The 22341-nt window shown below is 52.7% G+C and overlaps 1 protein-coding gene across 1 annotated transcript in view; it reads right to left on the bottom strand.

Annotated features, from left to right (window-relative positions):
- The window catches only part of COL11A2 (collagen type XI alpha 2 chain), a 75937-nt gene that overhangs the window by 9018 nt on the left and 44578 nt on the right, over window positions 1–22341 (bottom strand). Inside the window, exons 18-45 of the mRNA XM_029584518.1 lie at window positions 22010–22063; window positions 21792–21845; window positions 21264–21308; window positions 20794–20847; window positions 20639–20683; window positions 19398–19451; window positions 18823–18867; window positions 18323–18376; window positions 16554–16598; window positions 15071–15124; window positions 14567–14611; window positions 13046–13099; window positions 12323–12430; window positions 11476–11529; window positions 11319–11372; window positions 9653–9697; window positions 9337–9390; window positions 4946–4990; window positions 4480–4533; window positions 4029–4082; window positions 3861–3914; window positions 3448–3555; window positions 2836–2925; window positions 1985–2038; window positions 849–956; window positions 586–693; window positions 422–475; window positions 104–157 (exon numbers count right to left, since the gene is read on the bottom strand). Of these exons, the coding sequence (XP_029440378.1) occupies window positions 104–157; window positions 422–475; window positions 586–693; window positions 849–956; window positions 1985–2038; window positions 2836–2925; window positions 3448–3555; window positions 3861–3914; window positions 4029–4082; window positions 4480–4533; window positions 4946–4990; window positions 9337–9390; window positions 9653–9697; window positions 11319–11372; window positions 11476–11529; window positions 12323–12430; window positions 13046–13099; window positions 14567–14611; window positions 15071–15124; window positions 16554–16598; window positions 18323–18376; window positions 18823–18867; window positions 19398–19451; window positions 20639–20683; window positions 20794–20847; window positions 21264–21308; window positions 21792–21845; window positions 22010–22063 (1701 nt within the window). The remainder of the gene's footprint in view (window positions 1–103; window positions 158–421; window positions 476–585; window positions 694–848; window positions 957–1984; window positions 2039–2835; window positions 2926–3447; window positions 3556–3860; window positions 3915–4028; window positions 4083–4479; window positions 4534–4945; window positions 4991–9336; window positions 9391–9652; window positions 9698–11318; window positions 11373–11475; window positions 11530–12322; window positions 12431–13045; window positions 13100–14566; window positions 14612–15070; window positions 15125–16553; window positions 16599–18322; window positions 18377–18822; window positions 18868–19397; window positions 19452–20638; window positions 20684–20793; window positions 20848–21263; window positions 21309–21791; window positions 21846–22009; window positions 22064–22341) is intronic.

Below are 22341 nucleotides of genomic sequence, written 5' to 3'. Positions count from 1 at the left end.
ATTTGACCGGCTAACTTCCAAACTTAGCCGGCTGCCGCACCGCAAGCTCAAAAAAAGAGAGAGCCTCGCCGCTTAATCGCGAAGATGTTATCCTGTTACTCACCGCCGCGCCTGGCTGCCCGACTGTGCCCATGGGGCCGGGAGGTCCAGGGGGCCCCTGTAAGAGAAAAAACGCCATTAGCAAGCTTCGGAGCCCAGGAGACTGAGAGGCGGCACCGGTTCCCCTAACCGGAGAGGAGAACGGCTACGTGGACGTTAGAGCGACAGAAAGAGGGGAGGCGATGCAGGCGGAGAAGTGCTGAGGGGCGGGAACACGGCAGATGTGTATTAAACAGATAAAAGGGTGGGTGCATCAGGTGTTAGGACTGAAAGACAAGGCAGGAAAGCAGACACGGACAGACGACTGGACTTGTATGCTTACGTGTTCTCCTTTTCCTCCCTTCGCGCCTTTCTGACCGGGCTCACCGAGTTCACCCTGTGAAGGAACAGAACCCGGGGGGGGGGAGGAGGGAGGGTCAGACACGGTGACTTTTACGGGCAGGGCGGATGGCGCACAGGGGAGGGGCAGACAGAGGGAGGGCTCACCTTGTCGCCGTCCTCTCCAGCGCCGCCGGCAGGTCCCGCGGGGCCCGGCAGACCTACCGGACCCTGGAGCCCGTCCCGGCCCGCCGGGCCTATCGGGCCTTTCTCACCCTGAACGGAACAAAGCCAAGAGAGACGCCATGACGTCAAGATAACAACTCTGCGGCGGTAGAGGCATCGCATGCGCCCATCCCGCAATCCACTCCACTCTTGAGGTTGCGCCGTTACCCCCCCCCCACCCCCCCCCTTTCTCCGCTCCCACTTACAGGAACTCCTTTCTCTCCGGCGGGGCCGGCGGGCCCTTGGGGGCCAGGTCTTCCCGGGGGACCGATCGCACCTCCCGGCCCCGCCACACCTCTCTCTCCTGGCGATCCCTGCAGGAAGGAAGAAATTCAAATGAGTTTAACGGGGGGGGGGGGGGGGCTTCATTCCCGGTGCCAGTTAGCAGTGAGCCGATGAGGGGGGCGGGGGTCAGTGCCCACGAAGAGCCCCCAGCCCGTGTCGGGCGGGGACGAGGCCAGCACAGACGCTCCCCCCCCCCTCCCTCCCTCCTCCGTACCCGGCAGCGGGAGGGGAGGAAACGTGGCAGGTTAAGGACGTTGACGTCAGAGTCGCCAGGGAGGGTGTGGGGGGTTTATCCCCGGTGCCCCCTCCATCTGCTGGGCGGTTTGAAGCAGCAGGCGGCCGGTGGGAAAAAAAACCCACCCACGGCTGCAGGGTTGGCGGTGGGGAAGGAAGAGAACGGTGCGGCCGTATTAGCCCAGCGCTCCCGGTCCAGTCCAGGAGTGAGTTTTAAGATTACGGGCATCGCACGTTAAGTTGCTTGCACGGATCTGGACCACAATATGCGTTTGATGCTTTAACCTGCTGTAAGCCGGGTGGTTAAGCCTTTCCTTGGGCCGGGGCTGCTCAGTTGTGCTCCAGGTCTTTGGGATCTGCTTCCCTTGGAAACTCAAGAAGGGAGATAGATATTTGATGTTTAGGAAGCAAGTGAAGTCCTGGCTTTTAAAGTTAGTTTTCGGATGCCGAATGTTTATTATTTGGTTGCGCTTTTGAGGAGGTTTGATGGGACTTAAACTGGAATATATTTTTTTTGTTTTGTTTTAGGGTGGGTTGTTTATTTTATATTGTAGCATTGTTGATATGTTTTTTTTTTTGTTTTGTTTTTGTTTGGTTTTTTTTAAATTTCAGATTGTTATTGCAATCTACTTTCAGGCCCTAGGGAATAGCAAGATATTGAGATAAATAAAATCTCGGGGACAGAGGCTGGGCTATTCCTGGTGTCTCTCTCCCTCCATTCCTGTGGCTGTGAATACGCCCCCGGAACGGGACACGTCTCCTTCCGCGCTCAAGCAGAATGGACCTCTGGCTGAGGGGGCGGGAATTGCGCTCAGATACTCACAGCAGGTCCGGGAGGACCAGCCGGGCCTTCGTTACCCTTCAGTCCTGCGCCGCCCTGCGGGGGGGGGAAAAAAAAATACAAACACACGTTAACAGTAACACGCGAGCAGCAAACTCGTTCACTCCAAAAAAAAAAAAACAATGCTTCTGCCGACCGTAGCAAATTTTACTGATAATATCACGGGCATCGCGCTGAATCCTGCACAGGTGGAGTCAGAGGGAGGATGTAGATTAAAATAGTCAGGAATAATACCGTGGCACGTGAAACGTGGCGACAGACACCCCCCCTTAGCAAGGAACACAGGGGATAAAACTCTTGCCACGGAATGGACACCGGCTATGAGCTGTGTTCGGCCTTCACGAAACATTTTATTGTGTTTTCAAATGTCTTAAGCCGATCTCCTGGACCCTCTCACTCAGCACCACGTCTGCCCCGCTCACGAGTGACGTTGACGAGGCGTGTAGAATATCATAGCGAGATCGGTCTCAAGGTGGAATCAGGCAGCAGGAGCTTACGCCCGGACGCCGGCTGCGTCCTGAGAGCTCGTGTACCGGCAGCAGGAGGGACTACAACCTGCAGGCGGGGGCGAGGACCGGCACACAGGGGCCAGGCTCGCGCCTGCTCACCTCCGGCTGCCTGAAACGTTACAGGCACTTCTCTCAGGCTGACGGGCTTTGCTTTGGGCCCCGGGCGGAGCTGTCACTACAGCGTAGACATTGATCGCGTTCCATCACCCACTGCCCATTCAGAGACGCTCTCGCCGAGGGGGGGGGGAGTCTCGGGCTCCGCAGAGAGCTGTCACTACAGCATGCGCACTGCTGGATCCACGGCTACAGGATGCCGGTACTCACCGCGGTGCCGGGGAGGCCTCTCTCACCGGGGAAGCCTCGGAGTCCTGCAGGCCCGTCCTTTCCCGGCGAGCCGATGGGTCCAGGGTCACCCTGAGGGCAGAACAGACACAGAGAGAGATTTTGAAGCACCGCTCAGGATCACTGCCACGCCCTGTCAGTTTCACTGGACGCGCTTCACAAAGGGCAGAGCTAGGTTCACGGCTAAATGCACTCGCTGTGCCCGGGGCAGTTGTCTAACCCACGGGTCCAGATACCCAACTCTCTGGCTAGGCGCCCGGTTCCCTTTTAAAATCGCTGCCAGCGCCGGAAAATCATTTGGATCCGCCTCAGCTTGCAACGTATAAGCAGCCGTGCCCGTCGTGTGCCTGAGAACCCACTTGGCCATGGGTAGCGCCAACGCTGTCGCAGCCGCTACGCTAGGCCCTTATCCAAGCCTAGACTTATCTTACGGACTTTCTCCTACACATTCGCATTTTCTTTCCTTAGAAAATCTGCACCCGGTCGTCTTTTGTTAACAGTAAAGTTATAATCTTCTTTTTTTTTTTTTTGTGGCTATTATTTTTTATTCAAAAGAAAAACCAGAGGACCAGCAGACGTCCTGCACCTCCTTACCTTGGTTCCTTCCTTTCCAGATGTACCGGGCAGGCCTTGCTCGCCAGGTGGACCCGGAGGACCGGGATGTCCTCTCTCCCCCATCGGACCAGTTTCACCAGTCGATCCCTGGGGGGGGGGGGGAGGAGAAACCGTGTCAGAAAGCAGAGTTATCAGGCACAGGGACTAGCGACCCCTACTTCCGAATCGTCAGTGCTCCCCGTCATCCTGATCGGGTGACATCTAATCTGGCAAACAACAGGAGGGCCTGAGTGAAGCTCCCAAGAGAAGATCCTCAGAGACCCTTGGGTGTTGTCTACCCCCTCTGTGAGTGGCTTCCGTGAGACGACAAAGACGTCTTCCGACCAGGACTCCCCTCGAGAAATTCTGAGCCACGGTTGCCATTTCGTGGGCCCAGAGCCAGGCGAGCTCACCTGCGGACCAACGACGCCGGGCGGGCCAACCGTCCCCGTCTTCCCTTGAAAGCCCTGAGAAGGAAGGGAGAGGAGAGCAGAGGGCGTGAACAAGAGAAGCGTCTCACCACCTGGGGGGGGGGGGGGTGTCAGAGAAGATGAGAAAAAAAACATTTCACGGTCACTCACCACTTCTCCTCTCTGACCCGGGTGCCCTGGGATCCCGTCCTTTCCTGGAGGCCCCTGGGGGAAAAGAAAACAGCAGGTCAGCAGCCCAGATGACTTCCTCCGAGGCTGAACAGTCCCCCCCCCCCAACTCCTCCTTCAGCAAGGGCCGGTGCTTCCATGAGGTAAACTAGGCAGTTGCCCAGAGCAGTAAAATTTTGGGGGCGGCAAAAAAAAAAAAAGAAAATCCAACTAGCCAGAGCCAATGCTGCTGTCCCTGCCCCATGGATGCTTAAATAAGGCAGGAAATAATATTTCAAGGTGCAGGAATTTGGGGTTTCGCTGAGAAATCATAACAATAAGATGCTTGATATCTTTTGTTGGCAAAATAATGGCCATTGATGGATAAACCACGAGCCTCGACACATTCACCATGACCCTCCCCCCCCCCCCAATACCTTTCAGGGATACTTACAGGGGGTCCCTTAGGTCCTGAGAAGCCATTTGGACCCTGAGGTCCCGGGAGACCCTAATCAGAAGAGAAAGAGAGGAAACACAGAATGTAATATTTGAAATATTAACTACAGCACTTAGCCGCGCGTTACACGGAAGTCACCCCAAGAAATATCCGGCTCTGGGGAGGGACGCCGTGAAATACGTGCTGACCCAGTGCGGGAGGCCTCGGAGCTCCCAACCAGCTCTGCCCAAAGTTTGGCGCCGGAATAAGCCAGAGAGTTACCGATGCAGCCCGTGGGGAGAATATGGCTTTAAAGGGTAAGGGTTTTAGAGTGGTTACTGCTCACGGCTGAGTCGCAGAATAAGAAGAATGGTGTTTGTAAGCGGCATGCTCCCGAGACTGCCGGGCAACGCGCCGGCAGTGCCGCGCCGGCAGCGCCGCGCCGGGGACGTTGACGGGGAGAGGGCCGGAGCCTCACACTTACCCTCTCACCAGGGGGTCCTGAGGGGCCTTCACTGCCAGAGGTTCCCTGTGAGGTAGAACATGTGAGAGAGAGAGAGAGAGAGAGGGTTATCGCAGTCACAGCTCCAATCACAGGCAGAATGCAAAGAACAGTTCACCAGTTCACACCCCCCCCCCTGGCGGAAAGAGAGGGTGGAGTTGGAAGGAGAACCGCCATCTCTGTCACGGGCAGATGGTGGAGATGAAGCGGACCAGGCAGCGGCACGGTCTCCATGGGGGGGCAGAGGACACGCATGAACGAGAGCTTTCTCCCTCACAGGCGGAGAGGAACGATGCACGTGCGCCCCACCCTCCTCCTTCGCAACCGCCTCGTGACACAGCGCCGAGCGACTGCCCTCAGAAACGGACGCCGACGCCGATCTACAGAAGGTCGTTCGATCGGCTGTCAGCCGGCCGGAGCAGCGGGAGTAAAGGCCTCCGTTTAATTCCGGCCTTTCTGTCCTGCCTGCACGTGATGCGGGTAACAGCTGTACGGATAGCTAAACTTTTAATTCGGTTTCATCACTTCAGACAGGCTCGCCTCCTAACGCCCAACAACAACTGCATAAACTTGGGATTTACTGTAAAATGAAACGGAGCTATGAATAACAGTGCAGCTGTAATGAGCACTTCCTTGGATATCCCCCACTAACCAAGCAATGCCTTCTTTAGATTTTGGGAGACAGGAAAAAACAGCTTCCCCATCATACCCTGGGGTGACCAGAGGGGGCGCTGAGGTTGCATCCTGAGTCAAGACATGGAAAACGCGGAGGGGTCCTATCACAATAGGGCAAATTTCCCATAATGCAGCTCTCGTGCTCCCTTGAACGAAAGGTTACGAATGCCTTGTGGGTTACACAAGCTAAATCCAATGCAGACGCCGTGTTGCGCCCGGTCGCAGACGGCTGCGACCTCTGTTGCTCACCTCTCTTCTCCCTGCTACAGCTATTCTCAAGGCCATGGCGGCCTCAGCCTGCAAACGCCGCCTTCCTCGGCGTCCCCGGGACAGTGTGGGCGATCCCGTCCGCCATCTTGAATCAGGGACTACCTAGGGCGCGCGCGCGCCAGGCCCTCTCTTATTCACGTCATGGCGGGAACCTCGGGGGCGTCCCCTCTGCATGACAACACCTGTCAGCAGTATTTAACCCATCCAGCCTATACTTCCTACGAGTTAGCAAGGACTTCCTCCCTGCTTAATTCCACTACTCTTGGAGACACTTCGTTTCGTTACGTTGAACTCGTTCCTGGACTTCTGACCTTAGAACGCTCTAGGTACCCGCTCCTCGGGGGCCTTGTCAGGTTCTGGCTATCCGCTCCTCGGAGGGCCTTCCTCCCTGAAGCATCCAGTCAATTCAGCTTTGTGAGTACTTCTCTTGCTACTACCATCGTGCCGTTGGAACCGCCGGTGTACCCCGTGCCTCGGGCCACTACCGTGCTCATCCCAGCTAACCATTGTCTACACTTTGGAGTGAACACCATCTTCTACCTTGCTCTGCTGACCTCCTGCACCTTTCTGTTCTACTACTGTGTGATTCTCAGAATACCCCGCACTGCGGGTCACTACTGGATCTACCCTGAGAGGTGTACCACCTGGAGAGGAGTTCCCTGGCGTACCCCGCTCTGCAGGCCACTACCGGGGATTACATCTGTGAACTACTATTCTACTCTGGACTGTGTCTTCCTTCCACTCGGTGGGTATTTCCCACGTTCCAGTCTAATAAAGCCTTGTTACACTTTCTGTCCGTCTCAGCTGAGGCCACGCCTATCGTAGTGAGTCCCCCACAGGGCTCCTCCCTATGGGTGGAGCCAGTTCTCACTATGAGCCAGGATCCACAACCACACCAGATTATAACACGCTGGTGGCAGCAAAACATAAAATAGAAGCGATATATCACAGAATGGTAGCTTTTGTGCAACCAGAGAATATTCGTAAGGAAAGACACACACACGACAGGATGGAAGAGTGCGAGGGAGAGAGAAAATAAAGGGATGCCTCCAGAAAAGCACATGGCCCCAAAATCCAAGAAGCACAAGAAAAATTATTTAACCCGATTCTACTTTCAGGCCATTTCCCTCAGATGTGGTCAGAAGGGTTAGTTACACCAATCTACAAACAAGGGGATAGCTGAACATAAGAACATAAGAAATAGACCAATGGTCCATCAAGCCCAGCATCCTCTCCAACAGAGGCCAAACCAGGCTATAAGTACTTGGCAAGTACCCAAAAACTAAGTCTATCCCATGCTACTGCTGCAATTAATAGCAGTGGCTATTCCCTAAGTCAACTTGATTAATAGCAGTTAATGGACTTCTCCTCCAAGAACTTATACAAACCTTTTTTGAACCCAGCTACACTAACTGCACTAACCACATCCTCTGGCAACAAATTCCAGAGTTTAATTGTGTGTTGAGTAAAAAAGAACTTTCTCCGATAAGTTTTAAATGTGCCACATGCTAACTTCATGGAATGCCCCCTAGTCTTTCTATTATCCGAAAGAGTAAATAACCGATTCACATCTACTCGTTCAAGACCTCCCATGATCTTAAAGACCTCTATCTCTGGCTTGCTTATTACCTCAGACACACAAACTCTAAAGAATATATCCTTCTATTTCATCAAACTTATATAAGTCCAAAGATTTCCCAAAGCTATACTTACCAATCTTCTTTAACCACCATTAAATTGATCTTCACTCAGTTAATTGAAGGGTTTGAAGTTCACACACCATTAGGCACGCATTTCCAGTCCTCTTCTACTGCGAAAGGTGTGGAGCCTCTGGAAGCTGGGGCTGTGGAAGTCAATCCCTGGATCGCTTGCGGTGATCTCTGGACTCCTCTCCCAGGGGATGCTGGGAGCAGTATGCAGATGAGCCTTCCTATCCTCCTCTACTGCAAAGAGTGTGGGGATCTCTGGAAGCTGGGGCTGTGGAAGTCAATCCCCGGATCGCTTGCGATGACCTCTGGACTCCTCTCCCAGGGGATGCTGGGAGCAGTATGCAGATGAGCCTTCCGCTCCTCCTCTACTGCAAAGAGTGAGGGGATCTCTGGAAGCTGGGGCTGTGGAATTCAATCCCTGGATCGCTTGCGGTGACCTCTGGACTCCTCTCCCAGGGGATGCTGGGAGCAGTATGCAGATGAGCCTTCCAGTCCTCTTCTACTGCCTTTAACAGAGCTGCCAAGCTACCTGGTTTCAGGAGGGAGACTTTTGAACTTGCATCCCAATGCAGTGTGGTATCCGCAACCCCCCCCCCCCCCCCGATTCTTCCCACTTCAGGTCCCGTAATGCATCAGGGATGGGGGGTGTTCTTCAACGATCCAGGACCAGCCTAACATTTCTCTCCTGTAACCAAGTAACTAGGCAGGCTCTGCTCTGAGTCGTCTCCAATGGGAGGCATTTACAAACAAATAAAATAAAACGTTCGTTCATAGTTTTTGACCCCCCTCCTCCGAAAGACCCCTTGCCAAGCCCTCTGTATTGCAGCTTGAAAGGATGTGGGTTCCAATTAAGCCTCTGAAAATTCACCCCGCTCCTGCACCACACTCGGGGCATCGCACGGACAAATAGTCGCACCCGTAAAGTTTCTCGGATGTGAACGAGAAGGCAAACACGAGGACGTGACGGAGGGGACAGGAGGTGGAAGAGAGTCCTGGCATCGAGAGGCAAAAGCTGCGGGAGGGGACGGCTGAATTCTCGTGGACCGGCTGGGGGGGGGGGGCGCAGGCGTTGAGGTCGCAAACAGCTGGAAGGACATCGCAAGCCCCCTGGGCCCTTAACCTGCCCTGCTCAAATCACTCACCTGCGTGTGACAAGATCCCAAGGGACAGGCTGGGGAAGGAGAACCGTTTACATCTCAGCGAGACAGAGAGGGTCAACGCGTGCGGTTTGAACAAAAGTAACAGGAGGAGCAAGCGAGTGGAGAGAAGTCAGAAACTGCAGCGGAGAAAGAGAAATTGTGACAAGGGGGTATTGGGATATTTTTTTTCTCTCTCTTTTAATTTCAACTACTTTTTCATGTATTTGACAAAACGCAATGTGCAAGTTGTCAGGTCCAGGAAAGATTCCTGAATCTCGAGGACAGAGCGGAGTGTGTGAGGCAGTGACGGGGAAGAGGGAGAAGAGAGCAGCCACGATGGGGAGAGGGAGAGGGAAACAGTGGAGTATGGGGCAGCGATGGGGGAGAGGGACAGAGAACCACACAGTAATGACGAGAGACAGAGAGCGGGGGAGCACGGGACAGCGATGGGACTGGGGGAGGAGAGGGATGTGAAAGCCGCAAAGCCATCCCGGAGACGACAGAGAGGGGAGGTGAAGGGTCACACAGACAGTAAGGATTGGGGAATGAAGCCACGTCTTAGGTTTGGTCGAACACTGACCTTTGGTCCCAGCTTCCCAGGGGCACCTCTCACTCCCCTTTGGCCCCGCGGACCCTGTGGAAAAAGTTCAATTAAAGTTTTCAGAAGAAAGCAGTAATGGACGACCGTTCCATGGGGGCTCAGTGCCAGGGTGCACCCCATTGGCCGGGCTTTCTAATCCTGTTCATTAGCGCCTCTTGCTGATGAACAGTTTTATCACATCCGGGTATATTCCCATCTTCCAGCTCTCGGCTGGGCTTCTGCAGGTTGCCTTGGTCTGCTTTGGTTTGTGAAGTATTTACTACAGCCCAGCAGTGTGTGAAGTTTTGGCACTTACCGTAGGGCCACGCTCGCCTCTGGGACCAGGTTTTCCTGATAGCCCCTGCGAGAAAGAAATGCAGGCAATCATGAGCCCCTCTTTCCCCATAACAAGATGGCCAACCTTAATTACCCTTCAAAACAAGATGGCCAACAATAATTATCCTTCAAAACAAGAGAGCCAATAGTAATCACCCTTCAAAACAAGATGATCAGTGTCCATCTCTTCAAAAACAAGAGAGCCAATAGTAATTACCTTTCAAAACAAAATGATCAATGGCCATCTCTCCCAAAACAAGAGAGCCAACAGTAATTACCCTTCAAAACAAGATGGTCAACGGACATCTGTCCCAAAACAAGAGGGCCAATAGTAATTGCTCTTCAAAAAAGTTGGTCAACGGCCATTTCTCCCAAAATAAGAGAGCCAACAGTAATTACCCTTCAAAACAAGGCAGCCAATAGTAATTACCCTTCAAAACAAGCTGGTCAATGACCATCTCTCCCAAAACAAGACAGTCAACAGTAATTACCCTTCAAAACAAGATGGTCAATGGCCATCTCTCCCAAAACAAGAGAGCCAATGGTAATTGCCCTTCAAAACAAGATGGGTAATGGTCATAACCTTCAAAAATAAGATGGCCATTGACCATCTTCTAACTTTGCAGCAATTCTACAAGGACCTAGGGAACTGAATGTCAGGGCAACAGATTCACTAGTTTTGGCAGCTGTTTAGATTATTACAAAACTTGCTGGTAAGATATGGTGGATGGGGAGGAGCAAGGTATTGGATTAAATATGGGAATTTTTATGTTCATCTACCTAGGATGGCGAAAACCAAAGAGAAAGGTAACAAAAATTGATTTGGGTAAGGAGTGCTATTCTACAAGCAGTCACGCTTCTACAGCTGGCAGCTGGGATATATCCTTTGGCAGTGCAGACTTTTATAACTAGGCAGACTAGATAGACCAATTGTTTTTTGTCTGCCGTCATCTACTATATTACTTTGCAAAACAAGAAGGCCAATGGCTAACACTTCCAGATCAAGTTATTTATTGGTCATCATTCTCAACACAAGGTCTATCTCATACAAGGCCAACACTTCCATCATAAAGAAGTCTTTACCACACATTTTGCTGTCAGGACTGCATATAGCGCCAACGGAAATAGACATATTTCCAGTGAGACAGCAGACAACACAGACAGCGCTTTCCAAACTATAACCTTAGGCTTCTTGAACTTAGTGAAGGGAAAGCCAGATATCCACTGGGAAATAGGAAATAAATTGGGCAGATGAGTTGGGCCTTTTGGCCCTTAGCTGCTGTCTATACAACTAACCAAGGAAATATTCCTGTCATACTGTTTGTTGTACGAAGTTGAAAAATTCAATTAAAAAAAAAAAATCGACCAACAGATGAAATAAAAGGATTCAGTAAACAATTTTATCTGAACGTCAGATAAATATCAGTGGGGCGCTGTCTTCACCAGGTATAACAATAGCCAGACTGTGCTGTTGATTAGGGATTTGCACCCATCGTGCTGGCCTCACGAGGAAAGGTATAAAGCTTGTGCCAGCTCTCCGAGGTCAGTCCCGAACAGCCTCCACCCCCACGTGAATTTCTTCTCCGAACCTTTATTTGAGGTTAAACGGAACAATGCAAGAATCAGGTCTAGAGAAAACGTCTCACCCTGCCTCCTTTCTCTCCACTGGACCCAGGGAATCCTGGGAATCCAAGGGAACCCTAGAGGGGAAAAAAAAAAAAAGAGAACACACATTAGCCAACAATCCCGTAGCACCAAAGCGCATAAAGATCCCATTAGCCATGGTCATTTCAGGCCTCTCACCTTAGGTCCCCCACGCCCTGGATACCCGGGCAGACCTGGAACACCGAGCTTGCCCTGGTAATGGGGAACAAAGACAACAGGTTACTTACTGGGACGGGCAAAAATAGAGAAAGTCAGGGAAAGCTAGAGATGAACAGGAGGCTACAGCACTGCAAAATGAAATTATTTCAGCAGGGTGGACAGGCCTTACATCCTTATCTGTCATCATATTCTCTTTCTGTAGCAAGCCTGCTATAGGTCAGGACCCAGGAGCCACCCTTAACGGGACCCATAAGAGGACTTCTCCCAGCAGGTTAACCCAAGAGTCCCCCCCCCACCCCCATTCACATTTCTTCTCCAAATCTTTACCCCCTGTGCTGCTGACTTAACCCAAGTATTAGTGGCAGGATTACTCATAGGAATGATGCTCTCTCTCTCCCTTGAAAGAAATCTCTCCATAGAACCTCATGTCTCTAGATGAAAACACCATCCATGACTTTTGCGCTGTCCCCCAAGTTACCTCTTCTCAGTTTCCAAACCCCACCAAGACCACCGGGGAATATCACCATCATGAACAAGAGTCACCTGGGAGGAGACTGTTGGCTGTACCCACAAGACGCAACCCATTACTTCCCAAAGGAATGAAACTCTGCTTCTGTTCACACTCCTCGGAATAACGAGGTTGTTCCCAATGTCAGAAAGCTCTGGAGAGGATTTATCCAACTGCCTCAGCAAGGACCTGCTCCTTTCTGCATCTGGTTCTATCCTCTGCGTATCTTGGTTTCATCTGGTTCAACCTTTCCCACGTGGTTCAACCTTTCCCACGTGCCTTTGTTGACGTGGCCCTGTGCGTGCATCCGCGTCTCACCTTCTCACCAGTCACTCCGATTGGACCGAGCTCCCCATTTGGACCCGTCCTTCCCTTAGGACCCTCTGGGCCGTCCTCTCCTCTGGATCCTGTAACGCCAACCTCGCCCTGCCCAAGACGGGAGAGGAAAGGTGAGAAAAGGTTCTCTGCGTAACGATCACGACGCATGACAGAGGTCGGACGAGGAGCCCGAGCAGATACCTTTCTATGCATTTTTTTTTTAAATGTATTTCTGAGGAACAAAGTAAAAAAAATAACGTATTTGTAGATAGCCTCGTATTCTAAGATCTCAGATCGCTTTACTGACAAGCTCCGACTTATTATTTTCTGTTTATCCACCCCCTGCAGGATGAGGGTGCCAAGTCATCCCTTGGTGGGATTTGAACCCTTGAAGTCATATTCCAGGGGAATGCCCTGGTGAGAAAGGAAGGGAAGACATGGCCGCGTGGTTAGAGCAATAGACTGAAACAGGGTTCAAATCCCACTTCTCCCACTGATAACTCTGTGACCTTGGGCACGTCATTTTATCTCCCATTGCCTCAGGGGCCAGATTATAAAGCTCTTTGTGGCGAAGATTTATCAGAACTGGAAAAAAAAAAAAACCCCGTAAGCCACCTTGAGTTATTATTGGAAAGGTGGTCTAAAAATACAAAATTATTGTCCTTATAAAGGGAAAAGTCTGAGGCTGTGACTCAGAGGAAGAAAGCAGGGATTAACACTCACTCTGTCTCCCTTCACGCCCATGTCTCCTTTGAAGCCTGGAAAACCTTCTTCACCCTGCAGAGAACAGAATCGAACAACAGCCATCACCAACGGATCGATCCCATCGCCCTTTCCTCGCCACGCCCTTCCTCTGTCCCTTCTTAGCAGAAACACCTTCCGTCTTCCAGAATCATGTTAGGAAGGGCACTATCCTTCATAAACAGGACACACTCCATCTCTCAGTGGGGTGTTAGGGAGGGTCAATATCCTTCATCTCCCAGCAAGATGTTAGGAAGGACACTATCCTTCATAAAGAGGACACATTCCATCTCTCAGTGGGGTGTTAGGGAGGGTCAATATCCTTCATCTCCCAGCAGGGTATAAGGGAGGACACTATCCTTCATAATCAGGACACTCCATCTCTCAGTGGGGTGTTAGGGGAGGGTCAATATCCTTCATCTCCCAGCAAGATGTTAGGAAGGACACTATCCTTCATAAAGAGGACACATTCCATCTCTCAGTGGGGTGTTAGGGAGGGTCAATATCCTTCATCTCCCAGCAGGGTGTTAGGGAGGACACTATCCTTCATAATCAGGACACTCCATCTCTCAGTGGGGTGTTAGGGAGGATCAATATCCTTCATCTCCCAGCAGGGTGTAAGGGAGGACACTATCCTTCATAAACAGGACACACTCCATCTCTCAGCAGGGTGTTAGGGAGGGTCAATATCCTTCATCTCCCAGCAGGGTGTAAGGGAGGACACTATCCTTCATAAACAGGACACACTCCATCTCTCAGCAGGTGTTAGAGAGGGTCAATATCCTTCATCTCCCAGCAGGGTGTTAGGGAGGACACTATCCTTCATAAACAGGACACACTCCATCTCTCAGCAGGGTGTTAGAGAGGGTCAATATCCTTCATCTCCCAGCAGGGTGTAAGGGAGGACACTATCCTTCATAAACAGGACACACTCCATCTCTCAGCAGGTGTTAGAGAGGGTCAATATCCTTCATCTCCCAGCAGGGTGTTAGGGAGGACACTATCCTTCATAAACAGGACACACTCCATCTCTCAGCAGGGTGTTAGAGAGGGTCAATATCCTTCATCTCCCAGCAGGGTGTAAGGGAGGACACTATCCTTCATAAACAGGACACACTCCATCTCTCAGCAGGTGTTAGAGAGGGTCAATATCCTTCATCTCCCAGCAGGGTGTTAGGGAGGACACTATCCTTCATAAACAGGACACTCCCCATCTCTCAGCACGGCGTTAGCGGGCATAACCAGGGCACACTCCCCTCTCTCAGCGCAGAAGTGACACTGGTGCTGTTGGGTGTGGATCTCTTTCGTAAGCAGGGAGTTACCGTATCTTCCATCACCCCAGCCTGGCGGCAGCAGCAGGCGTCACGGTGCCGGTCAATAGAAAAATGTAAACGTTCAGGAATGTCAGAAGCTACTGAACGCTTCAGAAACAATTCAGAGATTCTTTTAACGTTTTCTCGAGAGGGGATGAGGCAGGAGGGGCTGGAGCAGGACAGGACCTACCTTCTCACCCTTGTGACCTTTCAGCCCTCGGATTCCTTCAGCACCCTGAAATCGAGGGCAGGGAAAGGTCAGACACAGACACAGGCACGATCTACACACACTCGTAATCCATGCTCGCGGGGCATTACAGAGCCTGTGACTGTCTATAAACCCACGAGCGAGGCTACAGAGAGGCGCACAAAGGCAGTGCCGCCCACGTTCACGAGTCTCAGCACCCAGCACCTCCATCCAAAGCCTGTAATCCTCGTTCCTCGCTCCCTACCCAGAATGCCTTGCTTCACACCCCGCCTCACCTCCTTGCCCCGGGTATGCATTCCTCCCACACCCCTCCGGTCACCTTCTCCGTCTTTCTCGTGCCGCTCTGCCTCAGCAGGAGAGCATGTCGGGAAGAGTGCGTTCCGTGGGGGTTACGTTCCGTAACCCCCACGAGAAAGTTTCATAGAGAACACCCCACCCCCACCCCCAATGAATCAAAAATATAATCGGCCAACCCCCTTCGCCTACCTTCACGCCGCGTGGTCCAGGATAGCCAAGGGGGCCTTGAGGTCCCAGGGGACCCTAAAGCAGAAATAGAGTGAGTTAGCCAATCAGGACACAGGGCTGAGGGCACCAGCATTCGCAAGGTGATGTGCATTACGTGCCGCGGTATATAAAAAAAACTATAAATAAATAAATAAGAACTGTCCAACCCGCTGGTCTCACTGAGCTGTAACTTCTGCTGTCCTTACCGCAATGTTGCCTTGCTGGTTTCCTCTTCCATCTGGAACCGGCTTCTCCTGGGCTGCTTGATTTGCAGATACCCGGGATGTCTTCCCTATTTTACGATCCCCTCATGCCCCGCCTGGCAGTGGCAGCCGTTGGCCAGGGCCTATAGATTTCAGCTCCCTCAAGAGCCCAGTATGCACTTGCCCTCAGCCTGACCACTGGTTGCCACCGCTGAGCGAGTTCAGTTTCTCCATCCCCCCCCTCCAGGGGCTGTGAACACTTAGGGGCCGATGCAATGCAGTGCCGCGCGCACTGCTTAACCCGCAGTTGGACGCACACTGCGTAGGCATAGGCACTACCTAATCCCCTTAAGTGCCTACACAATGCGCGTCCTGTGCACGGCGAAATTAAACAGCGCTCATCACGTGCGAATGCATGTTGATGAGGCTATTAGGCAGTCACCCTAGAGCAGGCGTTAATTGCTGAGCTCTCGCAAAAGTTGTACAGAAAAGCAGAAAATATGCTTGCGATATTAAGAAGGAGGAACAAAATCTTAAAACAAGTTTAAAAAAAAAAAGCGCCGGCGGTCAGATGCAGGAAACGGATGCTCAGTTAACAAGCGTCCGTTTCCCGAACCCCTGGCTGTGCGCTGTTTTCTAAACCGTCGGAAAAGCCAACCGTTCGCGGGCTTCCTTGACAATGCGACCCCTAATTTAAATATTACTTGGCGCCCCCCAGGAGGGGTGCCTGGGGGCGCGTCAGGAAAGCAGGCGCTGAACACTCAGCGCATTTTGATTGCATCGGCTCCCTTAGAACTGTAACTTCCAAAATCAGTATTTCCCCAGCCTGTCCTATTGCCTCCACAGCTGGTTGGGTATTCAGGATATCCACAATGAATATGCATGAAATACATTTGCATACGTTGGAGACCCAGCGCATATACGCAGATTTCTCTCATGCATATTTGTTGTGGATCACCTGAGAACCCTGAGACTGGCTCTGGGGGAGTCAAAAGGGCAGTTTTGGGAATCACAGTTTTTAGAGAACAGGCCATGCATTACCTCAAGAGTTTAACTGCATTATATCATGCGGGAATGCTCTGGAACCATGAGAGGGCATCGTGTTACTGTGCTTTGACGTCGGGAGTAGTATTAAGAAAAACGAGATATCGCCACCACGGGGCTTGGAGAGAAAGGGGTGGACAGTGGTGCCACGAGCTCCCTGATTGCAATACTCTGTTACGTAATAAAGGGGAGAGTGGGCAGAGCCCGGGGTCATGTACCTGATTGCCTTTGCCTCCAGTTGCGCCCTCCTTCCCTGGGTGACCCTAAGAGAGAGAGAGGGAGAGTTCAGAGGTCATTCACCCTAAAGGTTATACTCTTTGCAAGACGGGAGCAAGACTCCCGCTAAATTTTCACCAGGGCCAGTCTCCATCACCGAGATGCTTATCCATCTGCATAGTGAAACAGAGGTCAGCATCCATTAGCAGGGCATTCGTTCAGCGCCATAAAGAGAGGGGAGCCGTCTTGTCACCGGAGCATTCATCCAACCCTGTAACGAGCTGGTGCGTCAACATCTGTCACTGGGACATTCATCCAGCCCTATAACGAGCTGGTGCATCAACATCTGTCACTGGGACATTCATCCAACTCTGTAACGAGCTGGTGCGTCAACATCTGTCACTGGGACATTCATCCAGCCCTGTAACGAGCTGGTGCGTCAACATCTGTCACTGGGACATTCATCCAACTCTGTAACGAGCTGGTGCGTCAACATCTGTCACTGGGACATTCATCCAGCCCTATAACGAGCTGGTGCGTCAACATCTGTCACTGGGACATTCATCCAACCCTGTAACGAGCTGGTGCGTCAACATCTGTCACTGGGACAATCATCCAACTCTGTGATGAGACTGGAGCCAATGAGACTGCGACATTCATCCAGCCCCATAACAAGGCAGGGTCAATGCCCATCGCCAAGACTTTACGCTAGCTCTATAGTGAGACGGGCCTCTGCAATGCAGGGCATGTCTTGGTGAGAGTCTCTTGTTCTAAGGATACGTCTCCCATATGGTCAGAGGATCTCCTTCCATGTCCATGCCCTACATTGTCCTCTGCAGAAAACGTCAGTCACAGAAACGTCTCCAAACAGTTAGGTATCAGCAGGCCATGTGGTTCCTTCTGATGACCTGTGGCCTGGAGATATTAGACTTTGCTTTGTTATCGAGAGACTGGAGTCCGCTGCCGATGGCGATGGAATTAAAACATGAAACTTCCCTACGGCTCGCACAGAGGCCCCCTCTCCTCCTCCTCCCCCCTCCCCCCTCCCCCCGCTACCCATCTCTTCAACTTTCTATAGCCACGGGAGGAGCTCTGGAGGCCAATGGCGCTGCTGAACATTAAGGCTTGGTGAGACACCGACTGATTCCTTGCTCCATCATGGGGATCTGCTCTGATCTCCATTCTGGGGTGGATCATCAATGGTTGAAGCTTCGAACAGCTTCTGGCTCTTTCTTGACTCATCGGACATAGTTTCCCAAAGGTGGGAGCTGAGGAAAAGCCCCGACCTTGAAGGACTCATGACTTCCTTCACCCATGCCGACTCTGTAACTGTGATTCCCATGGCCCCTCCTATCTTGCATTCCGGGCCGCCCCGGAATGCAGGCTGCAAGGTCAAGTCAAGTTGGTTCCTAGAACGTGAATGCTGGGCGAGCAGTGTGGCGCATACACATTGAAATAACTGGAAATTACCGAGTGCGCTCATTCCTGTACGGGAGAGGGAAAATGGTGTTAGAGAGAGGTGTGCACGTGGGCGGCAGGGTGGCAGGGTGGTGGTGGTGGAGGGAAGGCGAGAAAGGATAAGGAAGCAAGGAGAACACGGGACAAGATGGCACCTTGGGAGGCAACGAGAGATGGAGGGGGGGGGGGGGGCAGATAAAGGGCGCAGGAGGCGACGGGGAGAGGCATCAGAGGATGAAGGGCGAGGCGGGAGGGAGTTAGGGAAAGGAGGAAGAGGAGGCAGGAAAGGGGCACCCAGGTGGGATTTACTTACGGGAGGACCGTCGACGCCCGGCATGCCTGGGAGACCAGGTTTCCCAAGAGGGCCCTGTGAAGAGAGATAATAAGAATATTATACCCCTTCTCCCAGTTCCCGGAGGCAGGTGGACTCTCTTTAAACTCCCCCCCCCCCCCCCGTTGACCATTTCATGCGGTAGCTGGGGACGGGGTGGGATGGGAGGGTCAAGGGTTTCCCCAGCAAAGTCCCACCGGTTATACTCGATCGGGAAGTGTTTTTCCTGGCAGTATTTACTGCCGCCACTGAGTAGTGAATCCCGTACCCAGGGGAACACAGCACAGCTGAGGAAATGGACCTCATGATGTGTTGGTTCTGATTGCGTTACAGCTTTCGTTGAACCGTTCATTTAAGTTGTTTTAATGATATTCCCCCGAGACACCACCCCCACAGCCAGGGCATCCACCCCAGCCTGGACACCCAGCATAGTGAGTCTACCCCCCCAGGAAGGAAAGACAGAGAGGGTAAGGGGTACTCACTTTCTCTCCTGGTGGACCCATCGCGCCTTGAGGACCAGGCAAACCCTAAGACGAGAAAACACAAATATAATACACAGCATGGGGAGGTCACAGCACGAGGGGAGGGGAGAACGAGAGACAGCAGGACAGCGAGTCACAGCACGAGGGGACGGGAAAGGCGAGATAGCAGACGAGACAGTCAACCGCACCCGAGGACTGAAGGCTGGAGACAACGGAGATGGGAGATGGGATGTGGCATGAGGGAGAGAGATGGGAGACAATGAACAGCGCGAGAGGTGAGAGTCACTGCACTCGAGACTGGCAGGTGAGACCAGGGCAGTCGCTGGACAAAATGGCGCGACCAGGGCAATACCCCCTATACCCCATTCCCTTTAGGGCTCATATGCTTACAGAGTCGCAGATTGAGTCAAAAGGGCAGCGAGATGCCCCTTCCTCTCCACACCTTGGAGCCCGAGGCAATCAAGCCCTGCTTCTCCAACGCTTGTGACAGCCCTGGGCAAGACACAGCAGGAGTGCGAGTGCCACATTCTCACACAGATCCGTCTCTTCCCCCTTCCTCACATAGAGTCACTGACCTGGGTGCCTGGTATTCCCTGCTGTCCTGGGGGACCCGGCTCACCCTGAGGACCCTACAGAAAGAAATATCCACACTTTTATTAGACACCTCAGGATGTAATGTACAGGAAAGGAACAAAGTCGTCCCATTCTATCAGCGCTCTACCGTCAATGACACATCACTGCAGCCATCCCACGTCTCACTGCGCAGTAATGCACCCTAGTGCCTGTGACACTTCACTGCAGCCATCCCACGTCTCACTGCGCACTACTGCACCCTAGTGCCTGTGACACTTCACTGCAGCCATCCCACGTCTCACTGTGCACTACTGCACCCTAGTGCCTGTGACACTTCACTGCAGCCATCCCACGTCTCACTGCGCAGTAATGCACCCTAGTGCCTGTGACAATTCACTGCAGCCATCCCATGTCTCACTGTGCACTACTGCACCCTAGTGCCTGTGACAATTCACTGCAGCCATCCCATGTCTCACTGTGCACTACTGCACCCTAGTGCCTGTGACAATTCACTGCAGCCATCCCATGTCTCACTGTGCACTACTGCACCCTAGTGCCTGTGACAATTCACTGCAGCCATCCCATGTCTCACTGTGCACTACTGCACCCTAGTGCCTGTGACAATTCACTGCAGCCATCCCACGTCTCACTGTGCACTACTGCACCCTAGTGCCTGTGACACTTCACTGCAGCCATCCCACGTCTCACTGTGCACTACTACACCCTAGTGCCTGTGACAATTCACTGCAGCCATCCCACGTCTCACTGTGCACTACTGCACCCTAGTGCCTGTGACAATTCACTGCAGCCATCCCATGTCTCACTGTGCACTACTGCACCCTAGTGCCTGTGCCACATCACTGCAGCCATCCCATGTCTCACTGCGCACTACTGCACCCTAGTGCCTGTGACACTTCACTGCAGCCATCCCATGTCTCACTGCGCAGTACTGCACCCTAGTGCCTGTGACACTTCACTGCAGCCATCCCATGTCTCACTGCGCAGTACTGCACCCTAGTGCCTGTGCCACATCATTGCAGCCATCCCACATCTCACTGGGCACTGCCGCCTGTGACACTTCATAACAATCACTACACATCAGGTTAATAACATTTCAGGATTCCTATGATTCCTATGAGGATGAGAGAATTTCGGAAAGCTATCGGGAAGGGGGAGAGAGCGAGGGAGAGAGAAGGGCAGAAGGATGGGGAGAAGAGGCCAGGTGCAGTATCCGATCACATACCAAGTTTCCTTTGGGACCCGAAGAGCCATCAACACCACGGACTCCCTGGGAAGAGAAAGAGACGGGCATCACACAGGGGGTCCTATGTCACCCCGACAGCCACTCACACGGAACCACGCACCACGCGTCAGGAGTGTGGGCGAAGAGTTACTCACAGGAGATCCGGGAACGCCAGGTGGACCCTTTGGACCCAGTAAACCTCTGACACCCTGAGGGCAAAAAAAAAAAAAAAAAGGGAGGAGCATTTCCATCGGCAGCAGTACAACATGCGTGTTGCGTGTGTGTTTGAGGGAATGTGCGTGTCCGGATGGTGAACGTGTGTGCAAGAGAAGACGTGCAAACGGTGAAAGGGTGTGCGTGGGACTGGGAAAAAGGGACTTAGTCTAACTACATGCACTTTGCTGTAAAGCGTCCTGTATGTAATTGCCAAAATAGTTACAGAATAATAGTAACAAAATAGTTACATAATAATAGTAATAAAATAGTTACAGAATAATAGTAACAAAATAGTTACAGAATAATAGTAACAAAATAGTTACAGAATAATAGTAACAAACGTTCAGTACAAAGCTAGCAGGATGAGCCCGACGCGTGGGGAATAATAAAGTGTGATAAAGACACGTACCGCTTCACCAGGGAGCCCTCGTGGCCCCACCTCGCCGTCGTCCCCCTGGGAAGGACGGAAAACCAAGAAGAAGGGTAAGGGGAAGAGAAACAGAGGCAGAGACCCGATGAACTCGCTGCCCCGGCGTCCTGTTCAAAAACCCCGCCGGTGATAAAAACAGTTCAGTCCATGGAACCGGTGCCGCCGGGGGGGGCCTCTGATTACACGGGGGGGTCGCTCGCTCGCGTACGCAGCCGTGACTCTTGTGTCGCAGGAGACGCTGCCACCACCGTGGCCCGGGGGGGGGGGGGGGCCCTTCTCTGGCCCGGATAACCCACCTTCTTGCAGGACTCGGCGCGGCGAGCATCCGCTTACAATGATTTTTTTTTTCGTTTATTTCGTGCACCTCGACCCTCTCTGGCTCGACCTGCGCAGGGAAGTCTGGCACAGGGAGCCTCCGATGTTGTCACGTCCCCCCTCTCCTTGCTCTGCCCTCCCCCACCTCCCCCCCGCTCCCGCCCGCAGATAAAGAAGCCCCCGGTAACTCACCCTCTCTCCGTCCTCCCCAGGGGGACCGGGAAGTCCCTGGGCACCAGACTCGCCCTAAGGGGCAGAAAGAAAGAGAGAAAGCAACAGTCAGGAATGCAGCAGCTCAAGGTGCGCGCTCTCTGCAGGGGGGTCTGGCCTGCCTCATTCTCAGCGAGCAGACCCGAAACACCCACCCACTGCCAAAGGGAGGATGAAAAAAGCATGAAAGGGGCACTCACCCGGTGACCTTTGTCCCCCGGCAGACCAGGCAGTCCATCAAAACCTCGGTCTCCCTGCGGAAGAGAGACAGAACAGATCTCGATCAGATTAACCTCCTCCTCCTCCTCAAAGCGGGAGAGAAGCCAGGGACCCTCCCCTCCCCCCCCCCCCCCCCCGGATGACCTCCTTCCCAGAGAGAGAGAGAGACAGAGACCTGGGTGCTCAGCCTCAGAGGGAGAGAGAGAGACAGGATGAGACAGACCCCGGATCCCAGCGCGATTATAAAATCCTCAGGACCCCGCTCTCGGGGTTGGAGATGTCAGGGGAGGGTCAGGTTAGGAAGGAAGCAAGG

Source organism: Rhinatrema bivittatum, chromosome 19 (assembly GCF_901001135.1).
Source record: "Rhinatrema bivittatum chromosome 19, aRhiBiv1.1, whole genome shotgun sequence".
Lineage (NCBI taxonomy): Eukaryota > Metazoa > Chordata > Amphibia > Gymnophiona > Rhinatrematidae > Rhinatrema > Rhinatrema bivittatum.
This window is presented reverse-complemented; position numbering and strand designations above follow the sequence as displayed.